The sequence below is a fragment of the Engraulis encrasicolus genome, chromosome 13 (genome assembly GCF_034702125.1).
Source record: "Engraulis encrasicolus isolate BLACKSEA-1 chromosome 13, IST_EnEncr_1.0, whole genome shotgun sequence".
NCBI lineage: Eukaryota > Metazoa > Chordata > Actinopteri > Clupeiformes > Engraulidae > Engraulis > Engraulis encrasicolus.
Window position 1 is genome coordinate 39174020 of NC_085869.1, and position 25757 is coordinate 39199776.

A 25757-nucleotide genomic window follows, 5' to 3' on the forward strand; every position below is an offset into this window, starting at 1 on the left:
TCAACATCCCCAATTCTATAGTTAAATAAAAAATAGCAACACAAACACAAAACAACACAACTGAAACACAAAATCTAATTCAGCAAAAGTGTGATATACCTGTGTTCAGGTGTTACGGTGAAAAGAGCTGTTATCTGTTCCTCAGCCTTCACTTCCAATTATTCTCAAAGGAAGCAGAGGGAGAGGGACGGACGCGGAGAGGCAGAAGTGGATTGGACAATTCAACAAATTCTTGAAAGTAATTGGTCAGAAGTTTCCTCTCCTTAAAGTCAATGTAAATCAGGTTGAGGTGAATTAGGAATAGTGCAGGCAGGGGTCATGTGTATGTTACTTTGACTGGATCAATTCCTGCTGAACTATTTCTTTTACTTGCACACACACACACACACACACACACACACACACACACACACACACACACACACACACACACACACACACACACACACACACACACACACACACACACACACACACACACACACACAGAGAGATAGAGAGAGGGGGGGGGGTATACAGTATATGTCAACTGGATTTACTGCCACATTGACAGCTGGAACGAATATTTTACTGTTTTGCCACTTCCACCACTTGTCGAGGTCTAGATCTGGGCCTGTTGCTGTTGATCCTGCTTAAGTCTCTCGTTGCCTCCAACCACCTGCTCATTCATGAAACTCCACCAGCCTCATTTAACCAAACTTGCTGCCAAGATAGTAGGGTCTGGATTGTTGTATCCCCCTGGCATGAACTGAGGTTTGGCTTTGCTAAATTATCCACCACAGAAAGCTCCCTACCAACTCTATGGACATAATTTTCCATTGCCATCCACCCTCCAAACTTGATTTGTATACTGCTTTATCCCTCTGTTGTACTTTCGTTGAGTCTCTGGGTTTGTGTGAATGTGTTTTGTGTTTGTAGGCTGTACCACCTGCAAAGAGTCTTCAAATGTTTAGAAAAGTTGGTTAGGCTACAATATAAAACCCTTGTATTAGGCCTATTACCATAACACAGATGAAATAGCCTATTGATCCTTGATCATGCAGAGAATGACAGAATAAGCTTGCTTCCAGATGTAAAGTCCTATAGAGATCTGAAAACTGTGTGTGTGTGTGTGTGTGTGTGTGTGTGTGTGTGTGTGTGTGTGTGTGTGTGTGTGTGTGTGTGTGTGAGTGAGTGTGTGTGTGTGAGAGAGAGAGAGAGAGAGAGAGAGAGAGACAGAGAGAGACAGAGAGAGAGAGAGAGAGAGAGAGAGAGAGAGAGAGAGAGAGAGAGAGAGAGAGAGAGAGTAATATGAACTGAAGGTGTGTTGATTTGGAACAACACAAAGTTAACCAGTGTTCATTTCAGAATTCAATAGTGAGTAGTGCACAGCGACCCCCGTGGTTAGTTGGCTCGGTTCACCGACGGTAAAAGCTCCACCACCCACAGTGGTTACCATGACGCTGTCGTGCAAAACCAAAAGCGAAAGTTTGTACTTCAGCTATCCAACTCGCACTGCCCGCAGCACTCCGAGATGCTGCCTATTTGTCAGTATACAGTTGGCAACCGCTAGGCCTATTATTTAGCTGTAGTTTACAGGAATAAGACGTGTGTCATGGTAAGTATTCCATTTTTTCTATGACGATTTTGTGATTGCTGTGACAATGAAAGATGAGAGGCGTAGGCTAGTGCTGTTCGTAACGACGCCCAAGCGCAGACGAGCTTTCTCAAACACGGATGAAAATGGGAAAGGTTCCAAGACGACAACGTCGGCTCGTGCTAAAGAAAAAGACGACGAACTACAGAAATGTACGTCTATGAAGGCCCTACTTTAGACACAGATTTTTGACCTCGGGAAATTGCAGTCAATTAGTGCGTCATATTAAAAAGTCGTTTTACCCGAACATGAAAGTATACCTGCTAGATGAAACTGTTGGCCTGATGAAACTTTTTGATTGTGTTGCCCAGCCTACGCCATTGTGCATATTTGCGTTGTGCATTGATTGATGTGAACTGAAACACTGCAGTGATGTAGGCCTAAATATGGCACTCTTCCCTATTTGGGAATGCCAGTTCTATTAGGAAAGATCCTGACCGCGCCCTGGCCAAACTGTTTGCTGTGTGACGCACGGGCGAAGTGAAAAAGTCTAAGCAGAGACAAATAACTCCACTATTGAAAGTTGCTCTGCCGCATTTCTACCCAAAGTTGTCTAGGCCTACTTTTACAAACGTTACAAAATAATTAGGCCTATTTCATTTTCTTTCCTCTTCTTTTCCTTTCTTTATTTTTCTTTACTTTTCTTTTCTTTTAATTTCATTTGTTCTCCCTTCATTTCGTTTCCTCTTTTAGTGATTTTGGTACTTGACGTTAGCCCAATTACCTTTGTATGTGATTTATATAACATCTGGCTTCCTAGAACCTCATTATGACAATTATAAAGGCCTTGTTGGCAAAGATCAAAAGCTTTGTGAATACATGCCCAGGGAATTATTGATTTTGCTGAATACTTCTAATAAATCTATACAGGTAGGCCTATGTATTTTTGTTGTTACAAACAGACCAGGCAATATATCTGATGGCCTATTTGATGTTGTAATTAGTTAATTACAACGTCCATCTGCAAGAGGCTACTGAAAGAGGTGAGGAGCAATAGAGAGAGAGAGCGAGAATGAGAGAGAGATAGAGACAGAGATAGAGACAGAGAGAGAGAACTTTACAATGCAGATATGTCATCACCCCCTGCTTCAGTGCATGGAGTAGGACAAAGGCTTGTATTTCAAGTCCCATTTTCTTCACAAACATTCAACACCCCTTTTGTTGTCTACTGTACTGTATCACCAGTGAACATAACTCAGCATGTTGACGTGTGCACAGTAAAAATTCAGTGTTGATGTAACCGAGTTGATGAAACATCATCATGAGCTGTGGTTCTCAACCTTTTTTTGAGCAAACGCACCCTTGACCTCATGAGCCTGCCAAGGTTCCCCTCAGTAAAAAAAAAACAGTTGAATGCCCCCCAATACCAACTAAGCACAACTGTCTTCTTCTCAGCGCCCCCTATCCTACCGTAGGACTCCTCAACACCCCATGGGGGGCTTTAGACCCCTGTTAACCCNCTGAGGTCCGAGTGCCCTTCAGAGGGCAATCTGTCTCAGAAAACAAATCTGTAACTCTGTGAGTTTTTGTCATTGAAGCATATAAGTCACACCATTAGAAACCTCAGACCTTCCAGGTTCCATATATATATATATATATATATATGAAATAAAATACTTAAAAATGTCAGGGTGGTGCAAGCAGCCTAAAAGCCTCTGAAAGGCCTTAGACCTCAGAGGGTTAAGAAACACTAAACTAGAGTGTATTTGGTTTCAGGGTACTCTCTAAGTGTTGAATTAATACTGTGTATTTTACTTTGCGTGTGTCTGTCAGGTGTAGAGTACACCTGGTTGCAGCTAGGATGAGTGTCTCTCAGGAGAGAGAGGAGGCTGAGGGCCACAGTGAGACTCTCACACCAGAGTCTTCTCCACACACCTGTGTGACCACGACAAGCAAGAACACTGATGTTATCACACCGACACATTCTGATGAAGGGTGAGCCACACACACACACACACACACACACACACACACACACACACACACACACACACACACACACACACACACACACACACACACACACACACACACACACACACACACACACGTACGTACGCACACTCACATACACTTGTCTGACATCTGTGTAACCGTGTCAAGCAAATACACAGATGTTATCTCAAAGACACATTCTGACGAAGGGCGAGTTAGCACGCACACACACACACACACACACACACACACACACACACACACACACGTCTTCATGTATTCACTCACTCTGCTATTCAATTAGTCCCTCATCCTGCTCTCTCCATGTGTGTGTGTAGGTCAGAGGTCCAGAGAGCTGCATCTCCAGTGTCCAGTCTTGTGTCTATGAGGAGTGAAGCCTCCATAATTATGCCTCCCAACATGACCACTGAGACGGATGGACACCCTCGTCTGCGGTGAGTTAATCATTCCGTCATTCATTCCTTCCTTCCTTCCTTCCTTCATTCATTCATTCATCGTCTGCAGTGAGTTAATCATTTCTTAATTTATTTATTCATTCTTTCACTCACACATTTAATTTACTGGTTACTCACTCACTCAGCTTGCCCCTCTCATCTGCTGTATGTACCATTTATTCATCTGGTCATTCAATTGCTCATCCATTTTGTCATTCATTCATGCACACATTCTTCCTCTCACTCACTCAAACATTCACTCATCATTAATTAAGAAATTCATTCATTCATTCATTCATTCATTCATTCATGCAGTCATTAATCCTTTCTCTCACTCACTCACACACTCTCTGAGCCCCCTCTCATCTGCATTAAATGTATCAGTAAAATAATTAATTACAGTCATTCATTCATTCTTTTCTCATTGACTCTCTCTCTCTCTCTCTCTCTCTCTCTCTCTCTCTCTCTCTCTCTCTCTCTCTGTGTCTCTCTCTCTGTGTCTCTCTCTCTATCTCATTCATGTATTCACTCCCTCATCCTGTTCTGTCCATCCATGTGTGTGTGTAGGTCTGAGGTCCAGAGAGCTGCATCTCCAGTGTCCAGTCTTGTGTCTATGAGGAGTGAAGCCTCCATAATTATGCCTCCCAACATGACCACTGAGACGGATGGACGCCCTCGTCTGCAGTGAGTTGTCATTCTTTCTTTCTTTCTTTCTTTCTTTCTTTCTTTCTTTCTTTCTTTCTTTCTTTCTTTCTTTCTTTCTTCCTTCCACTTTCTGTCTAACCCTGATCCCATCTCTCATCATACCCACTGTCAAATGACAAACAACACTGCAGAGACAGTCAATGATCTTTCTACCCACTCAGCCTGCTGAACCTGATCACATGCCTTAAAGATATCCTATGACAACTTTGACATTAACACACTGATATAAACAACTTTATAGTGGCCTCTAGTGGTTCTGCCAAAAATGTGCATTGAACTAAATTAGACAGACATTGGCTTTGAGATTATGTGCAAATTAAATTTCTTCGTCTTTTGTAATTAGCCAGATTCCCTTCCTTGCATTCAGCTCTCTCCACTTCTAAGGGGCTTTATCATATGTGCGATTCCCCCCCTTGCTTATGAGTTCGCTGCTTCGTCTTCACTTCACACAACTGCAATCATGTTTGCACTTCCTTCAGATGGATATTATTTGATCCACTTGTTCCCGGCAGATATCCCCATCTTTATTTCACATTTCCAGTACACCTAACTATATCGTACCTGTACATTAGAAGAACGAGGAGACAAAAGGCTTTTGCTTATTTTGTTGTAATAATAAATATTTCGAAGTCGAGGTCACAAGGCGCGTTTTTATCTTGTGTGGTGTTGAAAGTGAAAGTGGACATCCATAAGCCGGCTAGAGATCACATTTTGTCTCCTCTTGATCGGCAACAATATACAGCTCCAGGCCTTTTTATTAGAATACCATGAAAAAGTTGATTTATTTCCATAATTCCATCAATAATGTTAAACTGTCATGGATTGTAGATTCATGGCCCAGTTTTTTAACTATTCCAATCATTATTTTTTTTCTTTTTATATACGTTGGCCTTCCAGCTAAAAAAAACCATGAATTGGGGAATTCGCATTATTAGAATATTGTTATAAAATCACATTTTTCTTCATCAAAATTCGGGTCACATTAAATCAGTTGAAATTTGGTACTTTCTACATAACATGCAATGGTCAATACTTGGTTAGGACATTCTCTGTCTTCATAATGGCCATGATGCGTTTAACATTGAAGTCAATGGCAAAAACAGTGCATGGGAGTTATGGAAGCCCAGATATCCTTGATGCTTTGCTGTCAGCTGTTCTTGTTTGTTGACCTGGTACCCCACACTTCACTCTTCAATATACCCTGTAGATTTCCATGCCACGTTTTGGCGCTAACTCACCAGTTTAATTCTAAATAACCAGAAATGAAACCCCATTGAAAATGAATGGGGTTTAATTTCTGTTGAGTTAGAATTAAACTGGTGAGTTAACACCAAAACGTGGCATGGAAATCTTCGGGTATATTGAAGAGGGAAGTGTGGGGCACCAGGTCAACAAACAAGAACAGCTGACAGCAAAGCATCAAGAATATCTGGGCTTCCATAACTCCCATGCACTGTTTTTGCCATTGACTTCAATGTTAAACGCATCATGGCCATTATGAAGACAGAGAATGTCCTAACCAAGTATTGACCGTTGCATGTTATGTAGAAAGTACCAAATTTCAACTGATTTAATGTGACCCGAATTTTGATGAAGAAAAATGTGATTTTATAACAATATTCTAATAATGTGAATTCCCCAATTCATGGGTTTTATGAGCTGGAAGGCCAAAGTATAAAAAAAATAAAATAATAATGATTGGAATAGTTAAAAAACTGGGCCATGAATCTACAATCCATGACAGTTTAACATTATTGATGGAATTATGGAAATAAATCAACTTTTTCATGGTATTCTAATAAAAAGGCCTGGAGCTGTATTTAGCCTCGCTCGACTGATTGTGTCCTTTGACATGAAGTAAAATGTGCGCCATCAGATTTCAACTCGTATGTATACATTTGTGTAGCTTTTTAAACTAAATGAGGAGGCTGCATGCCAGTGTGATATTTTACAAGCTGCTAGCCAGTACATAGCCAGCTTTCAGCGAGCTGCTGCTGCTTAGCAAACGAAGGGGGAATGGGTCTCGTTACGCTCATACAGCATAAAAATCTAGACGCCCCTAGCCGCCGCAAATTCCACAACAAAGGGCGCGGCGCCACCAGGCAAAACTGCAAGTGCTGTTTCGGAGCACGACCACCAGAAGGTGATGGAAAATTTGCCATTTTCGCCATAACGGGTCAGTCAAGCAAAACCTTGATTTCCAAGCCATTTCATGACTATGAAAAAGTTGCATAGTGTTTCTTTAAGTCACTCAATTATTCACTCATACATTGATTGCTTCATTCATGTGCACAGATAGGGATGACGTGGTGCTTAAGTACCTGTCCCTTTGCCCTTCTGGACAAAAGAAATGCCCTTTGTGAAAGTTATTTTTTAATGTTTTTTTGTGACTGTGGTCTATGTTAACACGATAATCTACAAATGCATCAAAGGCATGTGACAGTAATACAGAATATAGCTTCTATAGCCTAGTAAGGCAGAAGGAAGTTCCACATGCCCCCAACAACTCCAACCCATCCCCCCCCCCTCCCCCCACGCACACACACAGCACCTGTACCCCAAAATGTCTGTGCACGCCACTGCATTCATGTATTCACTCCCTCATCCTGCTCTCTCCATGTGTGTGTGTAGGTCAGAGGTCCAGAGAGCTGCATCTCCAGTGTCCAGTCTTGTGTCTATGAGGAGTGAAGCCTCCATAGATAAACCTCCCAACATGACCACTGAGACGGATGGACACCCTCATATGCAGTGAGTTACTCATTCATTCATTCATGCATTCATACATTCACTCACACATTCATTCATTCAGTTATTCATTATTTCATTCATTCATTCATGCATTCACTCACACATTCATTCATTCAGTTATTCATTATTTCATTCATTCATTCATGCATTCACTCACTCACTCAGCCTGCCCCTCTCTTCTGATCTGCAGTATGTACCATTCATTCATTCGTTCATACAACTACTCATCCATTCTGTCACTCATTCATGCACACATTCATTCTCTCATTCACTCAAGCATTCACTCAGCATTCACTCATCATCCGTTCAATCATTCATTCAATCATTCATTCATTTACTCACTCTCTCTCTCTCTCTGAGCCCTGCTGTCCTCTCATCTGCAGTAAATGTATCATTAATTAATTGATTCATTCATTCATTATTCTCTCACTCACTCTCTCATTCACTCCCTCATCCTTTTCTGTCCATCCATGTGTGTGTGTAGGTCTGAGGTCCAGAGAGCTGCATCTCCAGTGTCCAGTCTTGTGTCTATGAGGAGTGAAGCCTCCATAGATAAACCTCCCAACATGACCACTGAGACGGATGGACGCCCTCCGCTGCGGTGAGTCATTCATTCATTCATTCATTCATTCATTTCATTACTGTGTGTGTGTGAGAGAGAGTGTACATGTGTGTGTATCTGGGTCATAGATGGGTTTTTTTGGGCTCAGACGCCAGGTGGCACAACAGCATCTAATGACCATTAATTAACAATTGGTGGTGTACTGTATATGCTGCAATGAATATGCTCGTTAGATAGTCCACTTAAAGCAAACCAACAAAAAAATCCATACAATAGTCGCACTGACTGCCGTTGCGTCGTCGGCTGACTGTCGTCGACTGACGTGTGTGTGTGTGTGTGTGTGTGTGTGTGTGTGTGTGTGTGTGTGTGTGTGTGTGTGTGTGTGTGTGTGTGTGTGTGTGTGTGTGTGTGTGTGTGTGTTCTTGTTTCCACATGTTGCATCTGTACAGTCATGTGGTCATGCCAAAAATGTATGTTATCTGATACATGATACATGTCCCAAACAGGTTTGTCTCCACAAAAAAACCTGGCATATCCAAAATTGGAGTATTATGTGTGTTGTTGTTTTCTCTGTAACTTGTATTCTTACACATCTTCTGTACCTTTCTATGATTTTTGTAGTAAGGGGAAGTCAGAGGAGCACACCGTTTCCCCGCTGAGAAAAGCTGAGAGGAGCCAGTCACTTCCACCCCACCACACACGCAGTCCAGAGAGCAACCATCCACAGCCAACACAACATACAGGTGAAGATAATACCACAGAATAGTCCAGTAGAGTAAGATAACCCAAACTCCGCCTACCCCATCCAAAAGAACGTTCTCAAGTTTGGTCTTCTTATGGGCCGTTGTCCCCTCCTTCTTCTTATCTTCCTGTGGCGTTTGGAGACGGCTTGCCATCGACAGCGCTAAAGGAACTCCATTTATTCTTTAGTCTCCAATGGTCTCCTAACTGAAGGTCTACTAAAGCAGTGATTCTTAACCTGGGGTGAGCCAACCCGTGGGGGCGTGTCAGAGATTTCAGGGGGTGCATGGAATTTTGTTTGTATTGAGGTTGTAATTCTGCTGCGAACATTAGGCCAAATCAAGACCAAATTATTCAAATGTTGGTCCCCATGTAAAGTCATTAAGGATTTGATTAATGTCTTGAGCAAGAATCATTGTAATTAATCATTTAAATAATTTTTAGTGTGTATTTAAGATTTTTTTTTAAAGAACGACTGTCCTGAAGTAGCCTGGCGACTCCATCCTATGTGCTCCGCCCACAAATTTTGCCTCCGCACATCATTGACAAAGTCAACAGTCGGCTATTCGCCCAGGCTAGTCCTGAAGGGCCATTCACCTGACATCGCATGGATCCAGGAAATGTACAGGCTTGATGTATCTTACACAATTTTTTGATAATACTAGATCCATTATTTTCAGCTGTGCACATTTCCATCATAATTTACACGCTGCAACCATGAATGGCTTAGTTAAGGGTGTAGTAATAGTAGAATGTCTCGCCAAATGAGGTATTAATTTATGATTAATATTGGTGATTACTAATGAAATAATAAATGCATAGTTTGCAACTGATAAACCTAAGTATCTAACTCATGATTATGTGTCTTTATCTAAAGTGCTACTCTACCTACAGGGTTATAATAATGCTGAAGTTATCAGGGGCAGTATAAATGATGATGTCATTAGTATCACTGTGCTAAAAGCATTAAGTCAGCAATCTAACAGGATTAGTACTCTGCCTGCAATAATGTGTAATAGAGTATAGTTACAACATGAAATAGCAGTGAGTAGCATTGTGCCTGCCATAACGTGATGGTAGTGTGTCACATTTCCCCCTGATATGAAATAGCGGTGAATAGTACTGTGGCTGCAATAAAATGTAATAGTTGTGGAGTCTGGATTTAAAAAGGGGAAGAGAGCTGATGTTATGGATGTAATATGGGGGAATAGAGTAACAGAGTTTGGGAGCAGAGAAACTGAAAACTAGTACAGAGGGGAGTGGGGGAGGATAGTGGATGAGGATCTGAGGGAGTGGTAGGGGGTAGCACTGTTGGGAAGATCAGACAGGTAGTTAGGTTCAAGTTTGTGGATAGCCTTGAAGATGTCAAACAGAGAGCCAGTGAAGGTGTAATGTGATGTGATGTGATGAAATGACGGGGGATTTGGTAATGAGTTCTAGACTAATTGGAGTTTATGGAGGGATTTGTGTGGAAGACCAAAGAGAAAAGAATTACAATGAGCAATATAGGAGGTGGCAAGACTATGTACAAGGACAGATGTTGAGTGGGAGCAAAGGGAGGGCCGAAGACGATTTATGTTGCGTAGGTGAAAATATGAAGACCGTGTTAAGTTATTGATGTGAGAGCGAAAAGATGGGGACCTGTGGACTCCTCACCAAATTCAACTCACAGAAAGGAAGGGAGAAGATGAAATCTATATTCTGATTGGCCACCCTGTCCGTCCAATCAATGCAGAAGCATGTATATATGGCCAGGTAATTTGACAGGGCCCCCGATCCAATACATACAATGTAATGAGGACCCAATTCTGGGGCCCCTCTGCACCCTGCATGCATATTATAATGTTACATTTATCGGAGCTTTAATAACATGTTTTGGTTTTGTTTTGTTTGGTGAATGCTGCATAGTAGGCTAGTGACAATGGCCTCAAAATTTGGAGACACCCCAACCGGAGGTAGAACAAAACCCAATAATGTTTTTCCTCATCTCTAAGGTGTCCCATACATGAAAATGATTCTTGGCCATAGTGATTTTAATGCTAAGCCTAAAAATTTTACACATTTCCATATGCACCTCCAAACAAAAAAAGGACCCAAAATGTGACTTCTCCGTATGGGAGTAGATATACAAAAAAACATGCAGAAAATGACCAGAAGCTCTGAGAGCTTTGAGAATTGGTATGCTTGTGCCCAGGGGCTACCTGCACCAGATAGAAGTGGTTGTATTGGACCATCTTGATGTATGAAAGAGATATAGGCATTTAATCACACACCTAAAATAGGCGGAAAATGAAAAAAAGTGATATTTATACAGAATGTCATCATTTACATTGTAATTGCTTTGTCAGGGAATGTCATATGCACACATATGATATCTTGATGGAAAGGTGAGATTGTTCTGAATCCAGCAATACCTCATATGTATATATTTTCTGAATATTAAAGATGGCATATTGTTCAATGCATGAGGTGCCCAGAATGAAAAAAATCGAAAGGGAGTTACAGGACCTATTTCAATGCACTTAAAGGAATGCTCACAATTGTATTACAGTAGGCTATATTACTTCAAATAAACTTATTATTAGTCTGTGGTGCTAGAGATTATGCTTGAATGAAGAATCAGATTAGGGTGAAAATATATTTAATCACTAGTGTATATATATATATACAGTATATATATAATTTCTTGCACATCTGTAGGTATTGTTAAGCTGGAAAATGCAATGACTCCACCTACTTCCAATGCCTTGCAACTAGCTCATCAGAATATTGCATCACTCCTTTCAGGTAGATATGATAGAGGAAGGGGAAATAGAGTGGATGTTATTCAATTTGTTCAGAGATCTTTTATCTTCCACGAAGTGAAGCTCTCCAGTTCTTCTCCCATGAAAGAGCCAGCTATATATATATTTATATATTTCTTGCATCTGTAGGCAATTGTAAAGCTGGAAAAGATGAGATTGTGCTGAATTTAACATTACCTAATATATATTCTCAACATTGATGATGGTACACCATTCAATACATAATGTGTCCAAAAAAGAAAGAAAATGAACCAGTCTATTCCATAGATATAAAAGTTCAAAGGCTGGTTCATTAATTAACCGTAGTGGTGCTCTGAAGCCTAGTATATATTTAAGTAGGCCTGTAATATTATTAACCAATACAACACAGTAAGGGAACTATATGGTATAAGGATATTTGTTCTTAAAACTTCCTTACAATAATATAGCGTACCAGAGATACACTGCACCAACATACCACTGATGTATACAGGTATCGTAATGGCATTGATAAACCTAAATCAATAAAATCGATCAATCAATCAAAGTACATCATGATACAAAATTGCCATTCAATGTCCTAACGATTAGAGAAAGAGAAGAGAGAAGAAAGGATGCATTGTGTACTGTACTGTATCACTTAAGGCAGATGAGAATAAACCTTTTCACATTTCTTTTTAAAATAAGATACTATCGGGGCAGTTCTAATTTGGACAGGAAGCTGGTTCCAGCATTTTGCATAATGACTAAATGCCATCTCACCCTGTCTAGATCTGGTCAGTATAGAGAATTTAAGTTCATTACATTTCCCTGACTCTTTTATCCAATGGCTACATTCAGTGTGTGTGGAAAATACAGAGTGCAGGCTTATACTGTATATATAGGGTTATAAGAGTTGAGCATGAAGATAAATACTCCTAGAAGATATGTGTATGCTATGTGTGATATGTGTGTTTTCAGCTTCTTAAAAGTTGAGGGGGATGACCAAACTCTTGTATCAGCTAGTAACTTGTCAGACCATTCGGATTACCTTGTCAGAGGCAAAGGCCAGACTGTTGGTGTTACAGTATTGTGAAGCAACATTACGTTTTAGTGCAGCCTCAGATAAAATGAAACAGTTCCTTCCAGGAGAGAATTGCACTCAAGGTACAGAACCTGAGTGGCATATTGGGTCAGGTACAGTCTGATTTTCTGTATATTGAACAGTGCAAAAGAGCATCAGTAATTTAAGCAGTGTTTTCATAAATGATGGGCAGTCATAAATAATAACACCCAGGTTTATGTAGCGTTTTCTGGGGTAACAGTGGTTGACCTCATGTCTTGCTTGATATAATGGCAGATGATGGTGGTGTTGCTTCATCTATTGGCCAGGTCTGAGAGACAGGCAGATAGACACATAGACATTGCAAAAAGGCGGAACCAAGACAATGCATTAGAGCATTATAACACCCTAATTTTCCCAGCTATTTATTGTAATTCAAGTTGTAGACATTGAATGCATAGCTTGAAATGGTACAAAGGTAATTAGACATCTAGAGGTGAAAGAGATGTTCTGAAATGTTTGTAGTGTACACACAGAAACTATGGAGTTATCTCGCTGGGCAGACAGGTGTTTATCATCAACATAGCAGGGAGCAGGGTGAGTGGACAACATTGCCCAGTGAGATGAGATAAAGATGGCAAAGACAGAGGGGCCTAGCACAGAACCTTGTTACCCCTGAGAGGATTTGAGTTGAGGGGTCTTGACCATGGCACATTAAAGGAATGCCCAGTGTGGTCTACCTCCGATGCCTTGTTCCCAATTAATTGTATTAAGCCTACATTTAGCAAATGGACCAGGATAGATAACGTCATTACTCTTCTGACTTGCACTTTGGTTGGCCCTTTCTTCCAGGTCCAGCCAAACAATTTGCTTAGCTGTAGAATATGATGTGGTTGCTGGTGTATTTGACACACTGTTATTTCCCTTAGTTTAACAAACATACCCTAGCCTTACCTTTCCGCCTATTTGCCAAAAATGATTTGCCAAAATGATATTGTAAAAATAAAACGATCTGCTACCGAATGAAGAAAAGTGTGAGACATCATAGTTCTTTACTTGGTCAATCCAGCCATATAGTCATCAGATGACATGGATAAGTTAAGTGAAATGTCACCAGTAGGCTACAGATATGGTGCTTTATGACTTCACTAACATTTAATGGCAGAAAGTGGGTTAATCAATTTAAAATAAGCTATGAAACAAATAATTCACTAACATGTGACATGATGGTATTAAGAGTGTAGTGGAAAGCGCGCACATCCAGCAGAAAAGCATCAGCAGATGCCAAATCAAAAAACTTCTTCAGATCTATGTTCGAAACGTTGCTCCAAATAAATGAAGTCTTTTGCAAGCAGTGTGCAGAATAGATCCTTTCCCGCTCCTACATGATGGTATTAAGCCACACCTGAGTGATGTCAGGTAATGCCTGAGTGAACCTAATGAAGAAGCTGTGCATGGATCTATGAACTTTTGAATTCACTGAATATGTTTGCTATTCCCCTCCCTGTTTATTTCAGTAGGCTCATGAAATAAAATGCCTTGGCTTCCTGCTGTCAGGCTTTGGTAATACACATACCATTTGTATGTAAACATAAATCATTGCTCCTTCCAGGAGCAGTCTTTATTTATCACACTACCACCACCCAGCACCTCCTCCCTCCCTCCTCTCTATAATCACAGCAGACCTGGTTAAAGCCCATTAACTGGATAGGACATCACCAAGACTGCTAAAGACCTGTGGTGCTGAAGTGGCTGAGCTGCTGGAATATTTATTCAGCCGAGTGTACATCTTAGTAAGGCACCAACTCTGAACACATTATGCCTTATCCTGGTCCCCAAAAAGCCACATCCAAAAGAGATAAACAACTTAAACCGAGAGGCCCTCCCTTCACGCAGCACGAAGACAGCCGTGGGGCAGCCGTGGCATTGTGCAGTGTTTCCCAACCTTTTCTGTATTGCGTATCCCCTGAGCCTTTTTGTCATACAAGAAGTACCCCCTAACTCATACTCCATATCCTCTTTCCCAATGTGACCACTGTATTTCCCATACATTTGTTATCATTACACTTTCCCCACGTACCCCCTGTAGTGTGCCTCCGTACCCCTAGTGGTACACGTACCCCTGGTTGGGAAACACTGGCCTAGTGGTTAGAGAGTTGGTCTTTCAATCTGAGGGTTGCAGGTTCAAATCCCACCTGACCTCTCCCTACATCTCCATGGCTGAAGTGACCTTGAGCAAGGCACCTAACCCCACATTGCTCCAGGGACTGTAACCAATACCCTGACAAATAATAAATGTAAGTCGCTTTGAATAAAATGAAAGCGTCAGCTAAGTGAAATGTAATGTAATGTAATGAAGACAATGCTGTTACATACACTCAGACTGCAGTAAGTCATGCACTGGATCTAGTACAGTTTTCATACCAGGAGAAGGTTGGAGTGGATGATGCCATCACATACCTATTGCACAGGACATATAGTCATGTTCCTTTACTTTTCCAGCGCTTTCTACAACATCCAACCCTCCATTTGGAGAGAGGCTCCTGGGTTTGGATGCCCTCCTTGTGCACTTGATCACACTAACAGAGTGGCCACAGTTTGTCAAACTGAAAGATTGCCTCTTGGACACTGTAGTATGTGGTACTAAAGCAGCCTGGGGAACTGTGCTCCCTCCTCTCCTGTTCACTTTGTACACATCGGACTTAACATATTTACAACACAGGCACATACCACATGCAGACATTCTTGGATGATAATACAATTGTAGGCTGTATTAAGGCAGGAGGGAATACAGGAGTACAGGGCTTTGCAGTGGTGTAATGCACCTACAACTCAGCACTAAGACCAAGCAGATGAAGGTGGACTTTTGGAGGTCTAAGCCCGCTCTGCAACCAATCTAAATTGAGGTTGATGAAGTGGAGATTGTAAGCACATCTCAGTATTTCAGCGTATAACAAGACAACAAACTGGACTTGTCAGCCAAAGATGCCTTTTAGAAGCATACAGTATACAGTATTGGCTATACTTGTCTGCTATAAACTCCTTAATATGTTCTATGAGACTGTTGAAGCCAGTATGTGTCCTTTTCTATGCAGTGGTGTGCTGGGGAGGGAGCACAATGAAGAGGGGGTATTGGGTGTCTTGAAAGACTGATAAGGAAAGCTAGCTCTTTCATGGAAGAAGAACCGGAGACCTCCACTTCGTGGAAGATAAAAGATTTCTGAACAAACTGAATAACATCCACTCTATTTCCCCTTCCTCTATCATATCTACCTGAAAGGAGTGATTCAATATTCTGATGAGCTAGTTGCAAGGCATTGGAAGTAGGTGGAGTCACTGCATTTTCCATCTTAACAATGTCAATGTGCAAGAAATGATATTATATATATATAGGCTATATATATATATATATATATATATATATATATATATACGTGTATATACATACACACTAGTGATAAATATATTTTCACCCTAATCTGATTCTTCATTCAAGCATAATCTATAGCACCACACAACAATAATAAGTTTATTTGAAGTAATATACTGTAATACAATTGTGAGCATTCCTGTCACCACTAAAGTGTATTGAAATAGGTCCTGTAACTCCTTTTCGATTTTTTTTCATTCTGGGCACCTCATACATTGAACGATATGCCATCTTTACTATTCAGAAAATATATACATATGAGGTATTGCTGGATTCAGAACAATCTCACCTTTCCATCAAGATATCATATGTGTGCATATGACATTCCCTGACAAAGTAATTACAATGTAAATGATGACATTCTGTATAAATATCACTTTTTTTCATTTTCCGCCTATTTTAGGTGTGTGATTAAATGCCTATATCTCTTTCATACATCAAGATGGTCCAATACAACCACTTCTATCTGGTGCAGGTAGCCCCTGGGCACAAGCATACCAATTCTCAAAGCTCTCAGAGCTTCTGGTAATTTTCTGCATGTTTTTTTGTATATCTACTCCCATACGGAGAAGTCACATTTTGGGTCCTTTTTTTGTTTGGAGGTGCATATGGAAATGTGTAACATTTTTAGGCTTAGCATTAAAATCACTTTGGCCAAGAATCATTTTCATGTATGGGACACCTTAGAGATGAGGAAAAACATTATTGGGTTTTGTTCTACCTCCGGTTGGGGTATCTCGAAAACGAAGGCCTTTTTGGGCCCATTGTCACTAGCCTATAGGTGGTGGAGCACTGAAGACACTTTCAGACAACCACAAACGCTGCCTAAAGCGAAGATTCCAGAATATTTCCGAAAGCCTTCACAAGCCAGGGTCCCAAGTGCCCATCAATGAGGTCTTCACAGAGCTCTACATCACAGAGGAGAAGTGCAATGAGAAGAAGGACCATGAGGTTTGGCAGGTAGAGGCAGCATCAAGAGCACAGAACTCTGAGGACACGCCTATCCATTGCAATGACATCTTCACACCCTTACCTGGACAGCAGAAGAAGATCAGAGCAGTGATGACCAAAGGCGTGGCTGGCATTGGAAAAACGGTCTCAGTGCAGAAGTTCATCCTTGACTGGACGGACGGGGTGGCCAATCAGAATATTGATTTCACCTTTTCCCTTCCTTTCCGTGAGTTGAATTTGGTGAGGAGTCATCAGCATAGTCTTCACACGCTTTTGCAAACCTTCCACCCTGAGCTGAAGGATGGGGTAGAATACAGAGATCATCAGGTTGCCTTCATCTTTGATGGCTTAGATGAGAGTAAGTCCCTGAACTTTCGATCAAACATGTCGGTGTGTGACGTGACCCAAACAGCATCAGTAGATGATTTGTTGAGCAGCCTCATTCAGGGAAACCTGCTTCCCTCTGCGTTCATCTGGGTAACCTCTCGTCCAGCCGCAGTGGGTCAAATCCCAGCCAAGTTTTTCGACCGTGTGACTGAAATTCGAGGCTTCACTGACTCACAAAAGGACAAGTACTTCAAAAAGAGAATCCGCAATCAGAGTCAGGCCAACAAAATCATTGCTCACATCAAGTCCTCCAGGTGTCTCCACATCATGTGCCACATCCCAGTCTTCTGTAGCATCGTAGCCACTGTGCTACAGCAGGTACTTCATCAGGGCTACATTCCCAGGACTCTGACAGAGATATTCATACACTTCCTGCTCTTCCAGACTACAAGGAAGAACCAACAACCACAAAATCAAGACAGTGGGTGCAGGAAGAAGGCCAGGATGGATCAAATACATCAGAGAGGAGCTGAACCAGAGGAAACACAACCTCCTGAATCGCCAAAAGAAATCATACTGAAGTTGGCAAAGCTGGCATTCAAGAACCTGGAGAATGGTAATCTCATGTTCTATGAGGAAGACCTGAGAGAGTGTGACATCGATGTCTCAAAGACGTCTGCGTTCACTGGTCTGTGTACCGAGATTTTCAAGGAAGAGCTGGTGTTTCAAAAGAAGAAGGTCTACTGCTTTGTGCATTTGAGTGTCCAGGAGTTTTTGGCAGCCCTCCATGTGTTTGTCTCCTACAGTTACCAGATGCAGGAGATGGGGATATTTTTCTGCCTGGAGGAGTCTTTGAAGTTTGCAATCACCAAAGCCCTCCAAAGCAGCAATGGACACCTGGATCTTTTTCTTCGCTTCCTCTTGGGAATCAGTCTGGAGCGCAACCAGAGACTTTTGCAAGGTCTCCTGAATCACACACACCCCAGTGCAGAGTGTATCACTAACATTTGTCGGTACGTCAAGGAGCTCAACAGAGAAGATATTTCTCCCGAAAGATGTGTGAACCTTTTCCACTGCTTGTTCGAGATGAACGACGAGTCCATGCACAAGGAAGTTCAGAAGTACCTCACATCAAAGAATTTCCAGCAGAGCTTGTCTCCTGCTCACTGCTCAGCCCTGGCCCACGTACTTCTGATGTCTGAAGAGACGCTTGATGAGTTTGACCTGAAGAGGTACAACACAACAAGTGAAGGACGCAGGAGACTGCTACCAGCAGTGGTCTGTGCCAAGAAAGCAAAGTGAGTTGATGGCCTATTCATTTGTATACATTTTACACATTTTTAATAATTTTAATAATACTGTACGTTTTTAATACTGTTTTAAAAATGGAAGTTGTGGGCTAGTGCACCATACCATGAGCCTGAGAGTTGGGTCAATTCCGACCCGTGGTCATTTCCCAGTCCTTCACCTCGCTCAAACAATGTCAATGCAGGCAAAAATGCCCCAAAATATTTTAAATGATGGACATTGTGCAAAGAGTGCTATATGTGTAAAATATGTGATCCTCCAGGCTTGATGGGTGCCATCTCAACAAGCTTTCCTGTGAGACCCTGAGGGGGCGTTTGGTGTCGCATAACTCCTTAGTGGAGCTGGACGTGAGTCACAATGCCCTTGGAGACTCTGGAGTGGAGACCCTTTCTGCAGCGCTCAGCAACCCTCACTGTAAACTGCAGACCTTGAGGTTAGTAGATTTTTGTATAGTGGGTACAGGGTATATACTCTCACTGGCCACTTTATTAGGAATACCTACAACTGTTCATTGAGGCAAATTTCTGATCAGCCAATCGCATGGTGGCAACTCTATGCATTTATGCATGTAGACATGGTCGAGATGATTTAATGCAGTTCATACCGAGCATTCTAATGGGGAAGAAAGGCTATTTTAATCACTTTGGACATGACATGGCTGTTGGTGCCGAAAGGGCTTGATTTGAGTATTCATTTCAGAAAAGACTGATCTACTGGGGTATCCACACACACAAATAAATGATAGAAGTCCGCAACACTGTTAATGCTTCCAGTGATTTATTTGCACAACGTTTCGGACCTTCGTCATTTTTCAAGTGCAACAACGAACAGGTGTACTGGGTGTGGTTTAAATACCTGTGAGGGATGGGGGTGTCTCATTAAAAGTGAAGGGTAGGGCCTATATACACAGTGGGCACCAGAGGGCACCTTTCCCAAATACTTATTTACAATATATACACTTCACAATTTCAGACAACCTCTGAAATTATGAAGTGTACAGTATATATTGTACTATAACGTATTTTAAGCGAAATCAAGGACCTACTAGATACATTGTACAATAAATGAATAATGAAAGCTTTATTTTAAACAAACAGCATATTTGTGAATACATATGACTGATTTTGATTAAGACATGTTTAAAGTCACTCATGCAGACAGTTAGCCCACAATTACTCTTGAACTCTAATGAAGATGGTACATCCATCCAAACGACTGAATTGCCTTGTACATTATTTACAGAACATTGAAATACTTTTGAATGCTATGTGTGTTCCTGTTTGTTTTTGTGTTACAGACTTGTTGACTGTTCACTCAGTGAAGAGGCTGGTTGTATTGTGGGCAAAATCCTCCAGGCACAGAACTATCTGAAAGAGCTACACCTCAGTCACAATGACTTGGGGGATTCTGGAGTGGAGAATCTTGCTAACAGACTCAACACTCCTCACTTCAAACTGCAGATCCTGAGGTAGTGGATGTACAGTATGTCTCTCTTTAAGATGTTGAAAGACTTTGCAGGGCAGAACAAGAGAATTACTAAACCCGCTCTCTGCTCTGGTACTTTCAGGCTGTCTGGTTGTCGGATCTCAGGGAAAGGCTGTGAACACCTTGCTTCAGCTCTCTCCTCAAACCCCTCCCACCTTACAGAGCTGGATCTGAGCTACAACTACCCTGGACCATCAGGGATTCAGATTCTCTCTTCAACACTGGGGTGTCCTGATGGGACATTGCACACACTGAAGTAAGATTGGACAAAAATCCTACATAGGACTAAATGTGAATGTTGTTAAAGTGATACTGTCCCATTTTTGGAAATAGGCTCATATTACACCTCCCCTTGAGTTAAATAATTGAGTTATACCTTTCTCTTGTACTTTCAACCGTTCTCTGAGTATGGCAGTGCAAATTTTACCTCCATGCTAGCAGTTAACATTGAGTCCTATGAGACCAGCTGGTGGCTAACTGGTCTCATAGGGCTCAATGTTAACTGCTAGTTTGGAGGTAAAATTTGCACTACCATACTCAGAGAAGGGCAGGAAGTACAGGAGAAAGGTAAAACTCAATTATTTAACTAAAGGGTGCGTGTAACATGAGCTTATTCCAAAAACGGGACAGTATCACTTTAAATCAGTGTTTCAACATAATGAAATGTTTTTTTTTCTCTTCCCTTCAGCTTTGATCACTGTGCAGAAATCCGATTGCGGCCTGGTGTGCGAAAATGTAAGTGATGAGTGTGTGTTTTTGTCAAAGAAAATGGCTAAAGTGAACCTTCAGTCTGGCCATTCAACCCCTCACATTGTTCATGGAACTGTAACCAATTGAGCCTATATAAATGTTAGTCAATTTGGATATAGGTATCAGCAAGTGTAATAATAGATACATAGTGTAAGTGTAACAAGTGTATTGATAGATAGATCCAAGTAAAGTCCCTTCACGGTTCACAACCACAAGTCTGAGCATCAACAGTATTGCACCACCTTACCAATCATTCCTAGGCAGCCTGGGGCTGTGGGTGGCTGCTGCAGTTTAAAAATGAATTTGATAAATTTGGCTCAAGATTAATCCAATAATTAAGAGGACGGAAATCCTCGTCCCGAAAAGTAAATATCCTGTATGTTCTCATTGGCCATTGTGACTGGCACATGACAAGCTACTCCGCCAAGGCGTCCTTCAAATCGCAAGTCGCCGTGAACCCATCTGGACAGCTGGGGTCTCCCGAACCGTCTTTAATGTTGACAATTGCGTAGATCGACCAGTTGATCAAATCCATGTTTAATTCCGTTCTGAAAAACAAGAAATCGAGTGTCTCTGCAGGGTAGGCAACATGACAAAACAATACTGGCATAGCACCACTTCCTTCGAGAGTCAGAGAGAACAGAGTGTAGTGTGCATTATTGTATATAACAATAATATTATTGTATTGTTTGTTAATATATTGCACTACCATTTCTTAAAACTTAAGAGTGACAAAACGGAAGTCCTACTTGTAGACACAAAATTCAACCTATCCAAAGCTGACAGCTTTTCCTTTTTTTAATTGACAACTCTCCTGTCTCCCCCTCCCCTCAGGTTAAGATCTTAGGTGTCATCCTTGATGGCGCTCTATCCTTCCACTCCCATATAAATAACACCACACGTTCTGCTTACTTTCTACCTACGCAACGTTAACCATCTCCATCCCTCCCTCACCCCCCCCACTACCTCCATTCTTGTACACAGTCTTGTCACCTCCCGCATTGACTAGGCTACTGTAATTCTCTCCTCTTTGGTTCCCCTCAGAAATCCCTTCATGAGCTCCAACTGGTTCAGAACTGGCTCCCTATCAAGTTCAGAATTACTTAAATTACTCCTCCATCAGGGCTGGATTAAGATGGCTCGGGTCCCTAGGCTACAGGCCGCTGTGGGGCCCCCTGGAGGACCCATTTTAATGACACATTTACATACACAGTCTCAGAATTACGAGCTAGGAATTAAAGCGATGGTTCGGAGTAGAATCACCCTAATGCCATTTGAACCGTGACACCCATCCACCTTTACACCCGAAGTGTTTTCTGCCGCAGGCTTACATCAACAGAGTTGCCGTGTTATTCGATGTTTATTCCGGTTAGCTTGACTCAAGCGCATATGGATACTGGGCACCGTCTCCAAACTTTCCCCACAAAAATAACATGTCATGACACCAAACTTCTGCAGTAGCACAAATATGGTCTGTACTCACGAAACGAAGCATTTGGAAGTTTGGAAATAGTCCAGGAGTTTATTATCATCAACACAAGCCGAATAGCTTCTCTGCTGCTAAAGCTGCGCCAACGTTACTTCCGTCATCTAAGACAAGCATGTAAGAGTCCTCAACGAAGCTCATAATATGCACAATGAAAAGTGAATTCAGCATCAGTATTGATAACGAAAATCCTTGTCTAATTGATAGTAGGTAAGATTTGAAATATCTTTTAAGTATTGCCTTGAAAATATAACCCTTAATCACAATTCAGTGAAAACTCCTTTAACACTCTCGTCTGGAAGTTTGTTGAAGACTTTTACGGGCTTGTCTCATATGACGGAAGTAACGTTGGCACAGCTTTAGCAGCAGAGAAGCTATTCAGCTTGTGTTGATAATACTAAACTCCTGGACTATTTCCAAACTTCCAAATGCTTCGTTTCGTGAGTACAGACCATATTTGTGCTACTGCAGAAGTTTGGTGTAATGACATGTTATTTTTGTGGGGAAAGTTTGGAGACGGTGCCCAGTATCCATATGCGCTTGAGTCAAGCTAACCGGAATAAACATCGAATAACACGCAACTCTGTTGATGTAAGTCTGCGGCAGAAAACACTTCGGGTGTAAAGGTGGATGGGTGTCACGGTTCAAATGGCATTAGGGTGATTCTACTCCGAACCATCGCTTTAAGGATAACATGTCTGTGAAGAGAAGTATAAAATAGATACACTCAAAAAGACAGAAGATTTTTTTATTACATCATATTGTGCAATTTTCCACTTTGGGCCAATCAGGGGCCCCCTGACAGGTGAGGGCCCCTAGGCTGCAGCCATATCTAGCCTGTGCGGTTATTCAGCCCTGTCCTCCATATATTCAAGGCCATCCACAATCTTGCCCCTCCTTATCTGTCTAATCTTATTCAAATTGCTATTCCCTCTCTCTCCCTCCGCTCTATCTTGTTTTGTAGTATTGCTTGTCTTTGTACAGTGTCCTTGTCTGTTTTGAAAGTTACTTTTAAATAAAATGCGTTATTATTATTATTATTATATTACTATGACTTCTGATGCCTGCAGATGCCTGTGACCTGACGCTGGATGTGAACACGGCCCAGAGAAACCTGGTTCTATCTGACCATGACAGGACGGCCACATGGATTAGTGACCACCAGCCGTACCCTGAGCACGACGACCGGTTCGACTACTGGCCACAGGTGTTGTCCAGGGAGAGGCTGTCTGGACGCTGCTACTGGGAGGTGGAGTGGAGCGGGGACGAGGCTCGCATAGCTGTGACTTATCCAGACATCAGCAAGAGAGGCATGAATGTGGACAGCCTGCTTGGACGCAACGACAAGTCCTGGACGCTGTATCACTCGTCTCAAGGCTTTTACGCGTATCACAACAACGAGCGCACAGACATCCCAGGCCCTCCCTCCTGCTCCAGAAGAGCAGGCATTTACCTGGACACGCCGGCCGGCACCCTGTCCTTCTACAGAGTCTCCTCCACTGACGACACGCTCTCCCACCTCCTCACGTTTCACTCCGCATTCACTCAGCCCCTCTGTGCGGCGCTGTACGTTTGGCCCAATTCACAGGTGTCACTCTGCAAGACCACCTGAAAGCGAATGTGATTTCCGCTGGCTATTGTGATCACACGGTATCAAACTCCATACAGTCAATGTATTAGCGTCTGTACAGCACTGGTTTCAAAACAATAAGCTTTAGCATTATCCTGTAGATGGGTACTAGAGGTCAATGGTGCTGTGGAGCCTTTGCATAATCATTACATTACATTGTATTACATTACACTTAGCTGACACTTTTTTTGTCTCAAAGACATATGATGTCTTCAGGCATCACATATTTTGATTCAGGGGTCAGAACAATTCATTCTTGGGGTTAGAAGGTTTTGGGTTTGATCCAAATACTCTAAACACTGCAATAATGTGGTCAGCTCCACCAGGGGCTCTAAAGTGTCCTCTATAACACTTTAGAATAATAGTCCCTTAAAAAGTGTTATCAACATTTAATTGTATCAAGGAACGTATTATAAATAAATAATTTACAAATGTTTGTACATGAGTAAGAATCAATCTATGGTTGCAGAGTAGAGTGGGATTTGGCTACTAGATGAGTGTGATGTGTGTTTGCCAGACACTTTTCATTTTTGGAGGACACACTGTCGGGACTGGTGGGCCTGTGCTTGGTCTGCTGTGCTAACATAATATTTCTTACTCATTTATAGAGAATTGCAAATATTTTGTTGTTAGCTGATTATTTACAGTGTTTATAAAGCTGTTTTAAGGACTGATATTCTAAAGTGTCACTGTTTCCTTTTGTAAGGTAGCATACCTCATATTGCCCCAGAGTCTAACGCAGCTAGAAGTCATTTTCATTGCATGTTGTAGCCAGTTTTCCAGATACAAGGCCAGTGAATCTCAATGTGAAAAATAATATTTCATACTGTTTTTGTCAATATTCAACCTGTACATGTACCCTGTTTATTTAAATACATGTTTATTAGAAGGAAAACATATCTTCATTTGTTAATGTAATATTTAAAGGTTGGCTTTGGTTGTTACCATTTTACAGGTCCACAATGCTATGCCTTCAAATTAATTAATCACCTCACTATGACCAACTGGTTCACAATGGAGTGTAACACCAGTGGTAGTAGCAAAAACATGAAAAATGGATTGGCTAATGGAAATCGGCGATTAAATGTGTTCACTGGTTTAATATATTTTCCTGTCATAAGCTGAAGTGTATCTTTTTGTAGGCCTATGTCTTTTGCAGACAACTGTAAGGAATACGTACTATCTTATCTGTGTTTTGGCTATTTTAATATACTACATACAAAAAAATAAAGTTACTCAAACTGAAACACTAGTACTGTATATGTCTAAACAGGTCGATATCAGTTTCCCAGTTCTGAGTCTTGTCTAACCGTTCCAGCCAACTTTAAAGCCTGGTTTCAAGATTCAAGACTCCTTTACATCTCACTGTAGTCATTACATTGACATTAGACTGTAAAACTACCGTCAACTGTATAGACTATTGCTGTTCTCTGTATTTTCCACACTTAGAACATTCATTCATCCTGAAAATTTGACATTTTCAAAGCTAATCACTTGTATGAGCTGGAGCGGCATTATTTGAACACGCATGCACACACACGCACGCACGCACGCACGCACACACACACACACACACGCACACACTATAAAAGCACACAAGTTACCTCTCTCTGCCAACATTTCACATTGTAAGAGGAATAGCCTCTGTAGTTACTTTACTGTCCCCATGGTGCAATTATAATTTGCTGCACAATTGCTTTGGCACTAGACACAGACAGGCATATCAATTAACAACAGAAAAGAACAGTAAAGAACAGAGCATCCCTGCTCACTAGCACACTAG

At 41.6% G+C, this 25757-nt stretch overlaps 1 protein-coding gene across 2 annotated transcripts; it reads left to right on the plus strand.

Moving 5' to 3' along the window:
- Nucleotides 1-1473: 1473 nt before the first annotated feature.
- Nucleotides 1474-25369, plus strand: LOC134461120 (NLR family CARD domain-containing protein 3-like). Of its 2 annotated transcripts, XM_063213883.1 has the most exons (12): nt 1474-1597; nt 3410-3571; nt 4594-4710; nt 7363-7479; nt 7964-8080; nt 8663-8784; nt 16819-18613; nt 18886-19056; nt 19921-20091; nt 20191-20364; nt 20797-20843; nt 23415-25368. In XM_063213883.1, the coding sequence occupies exons 2-12, from the start codon at nt 3438-3440 to the stop codon at nt 23954-23956; spliced, it is 3507 nt and encodes a 1168-aa protein (XP_063069953.1). In that variant the 5' UTR covers nt 1474-1597; nt 3410-3437; the 3' UTR covers nt 23957-25368. The 2 variants fall into 2 exon arrangements, with proteins under 2 accessions (XP_063069953.1, XP_063069954.1); XM_063213884.1 differs by lacking the exon at nt 7363-7479 and having other exon boundaries at nt 23415-25369.
- Nucleotides 25370-25757: the final 388 nt, after the last annotated feature.

What these genes read in the sequence shown, in the direction of transcription:
- LOC134461120 (XM_063213883.1), top strand. Translation starts at nt 3,438, where the DNA reads ATGAGTGTCTCTCAGGAGAGAGAGGAGGCTGAGGGCCACAGTGAGACT. An exon ending in CCGACACATTCTGATGAAGG is followed by an intron (nt 3,572 to 4,593) that starts GTGAGCCACACA and finishes GTGTGTGTGTAG; the next exon opens with GTCTGAGGTCCAGAGAGCTG. An exon ending in GCGGCCTGGTGTGCGAAAAT is followed by an intron (nt 20,844 to 23,414) that starts GTAAGTGATGAG and finishes TGATGCCTGCAG; the next exon opens with ATGCCTGTGACCTGACGCTG.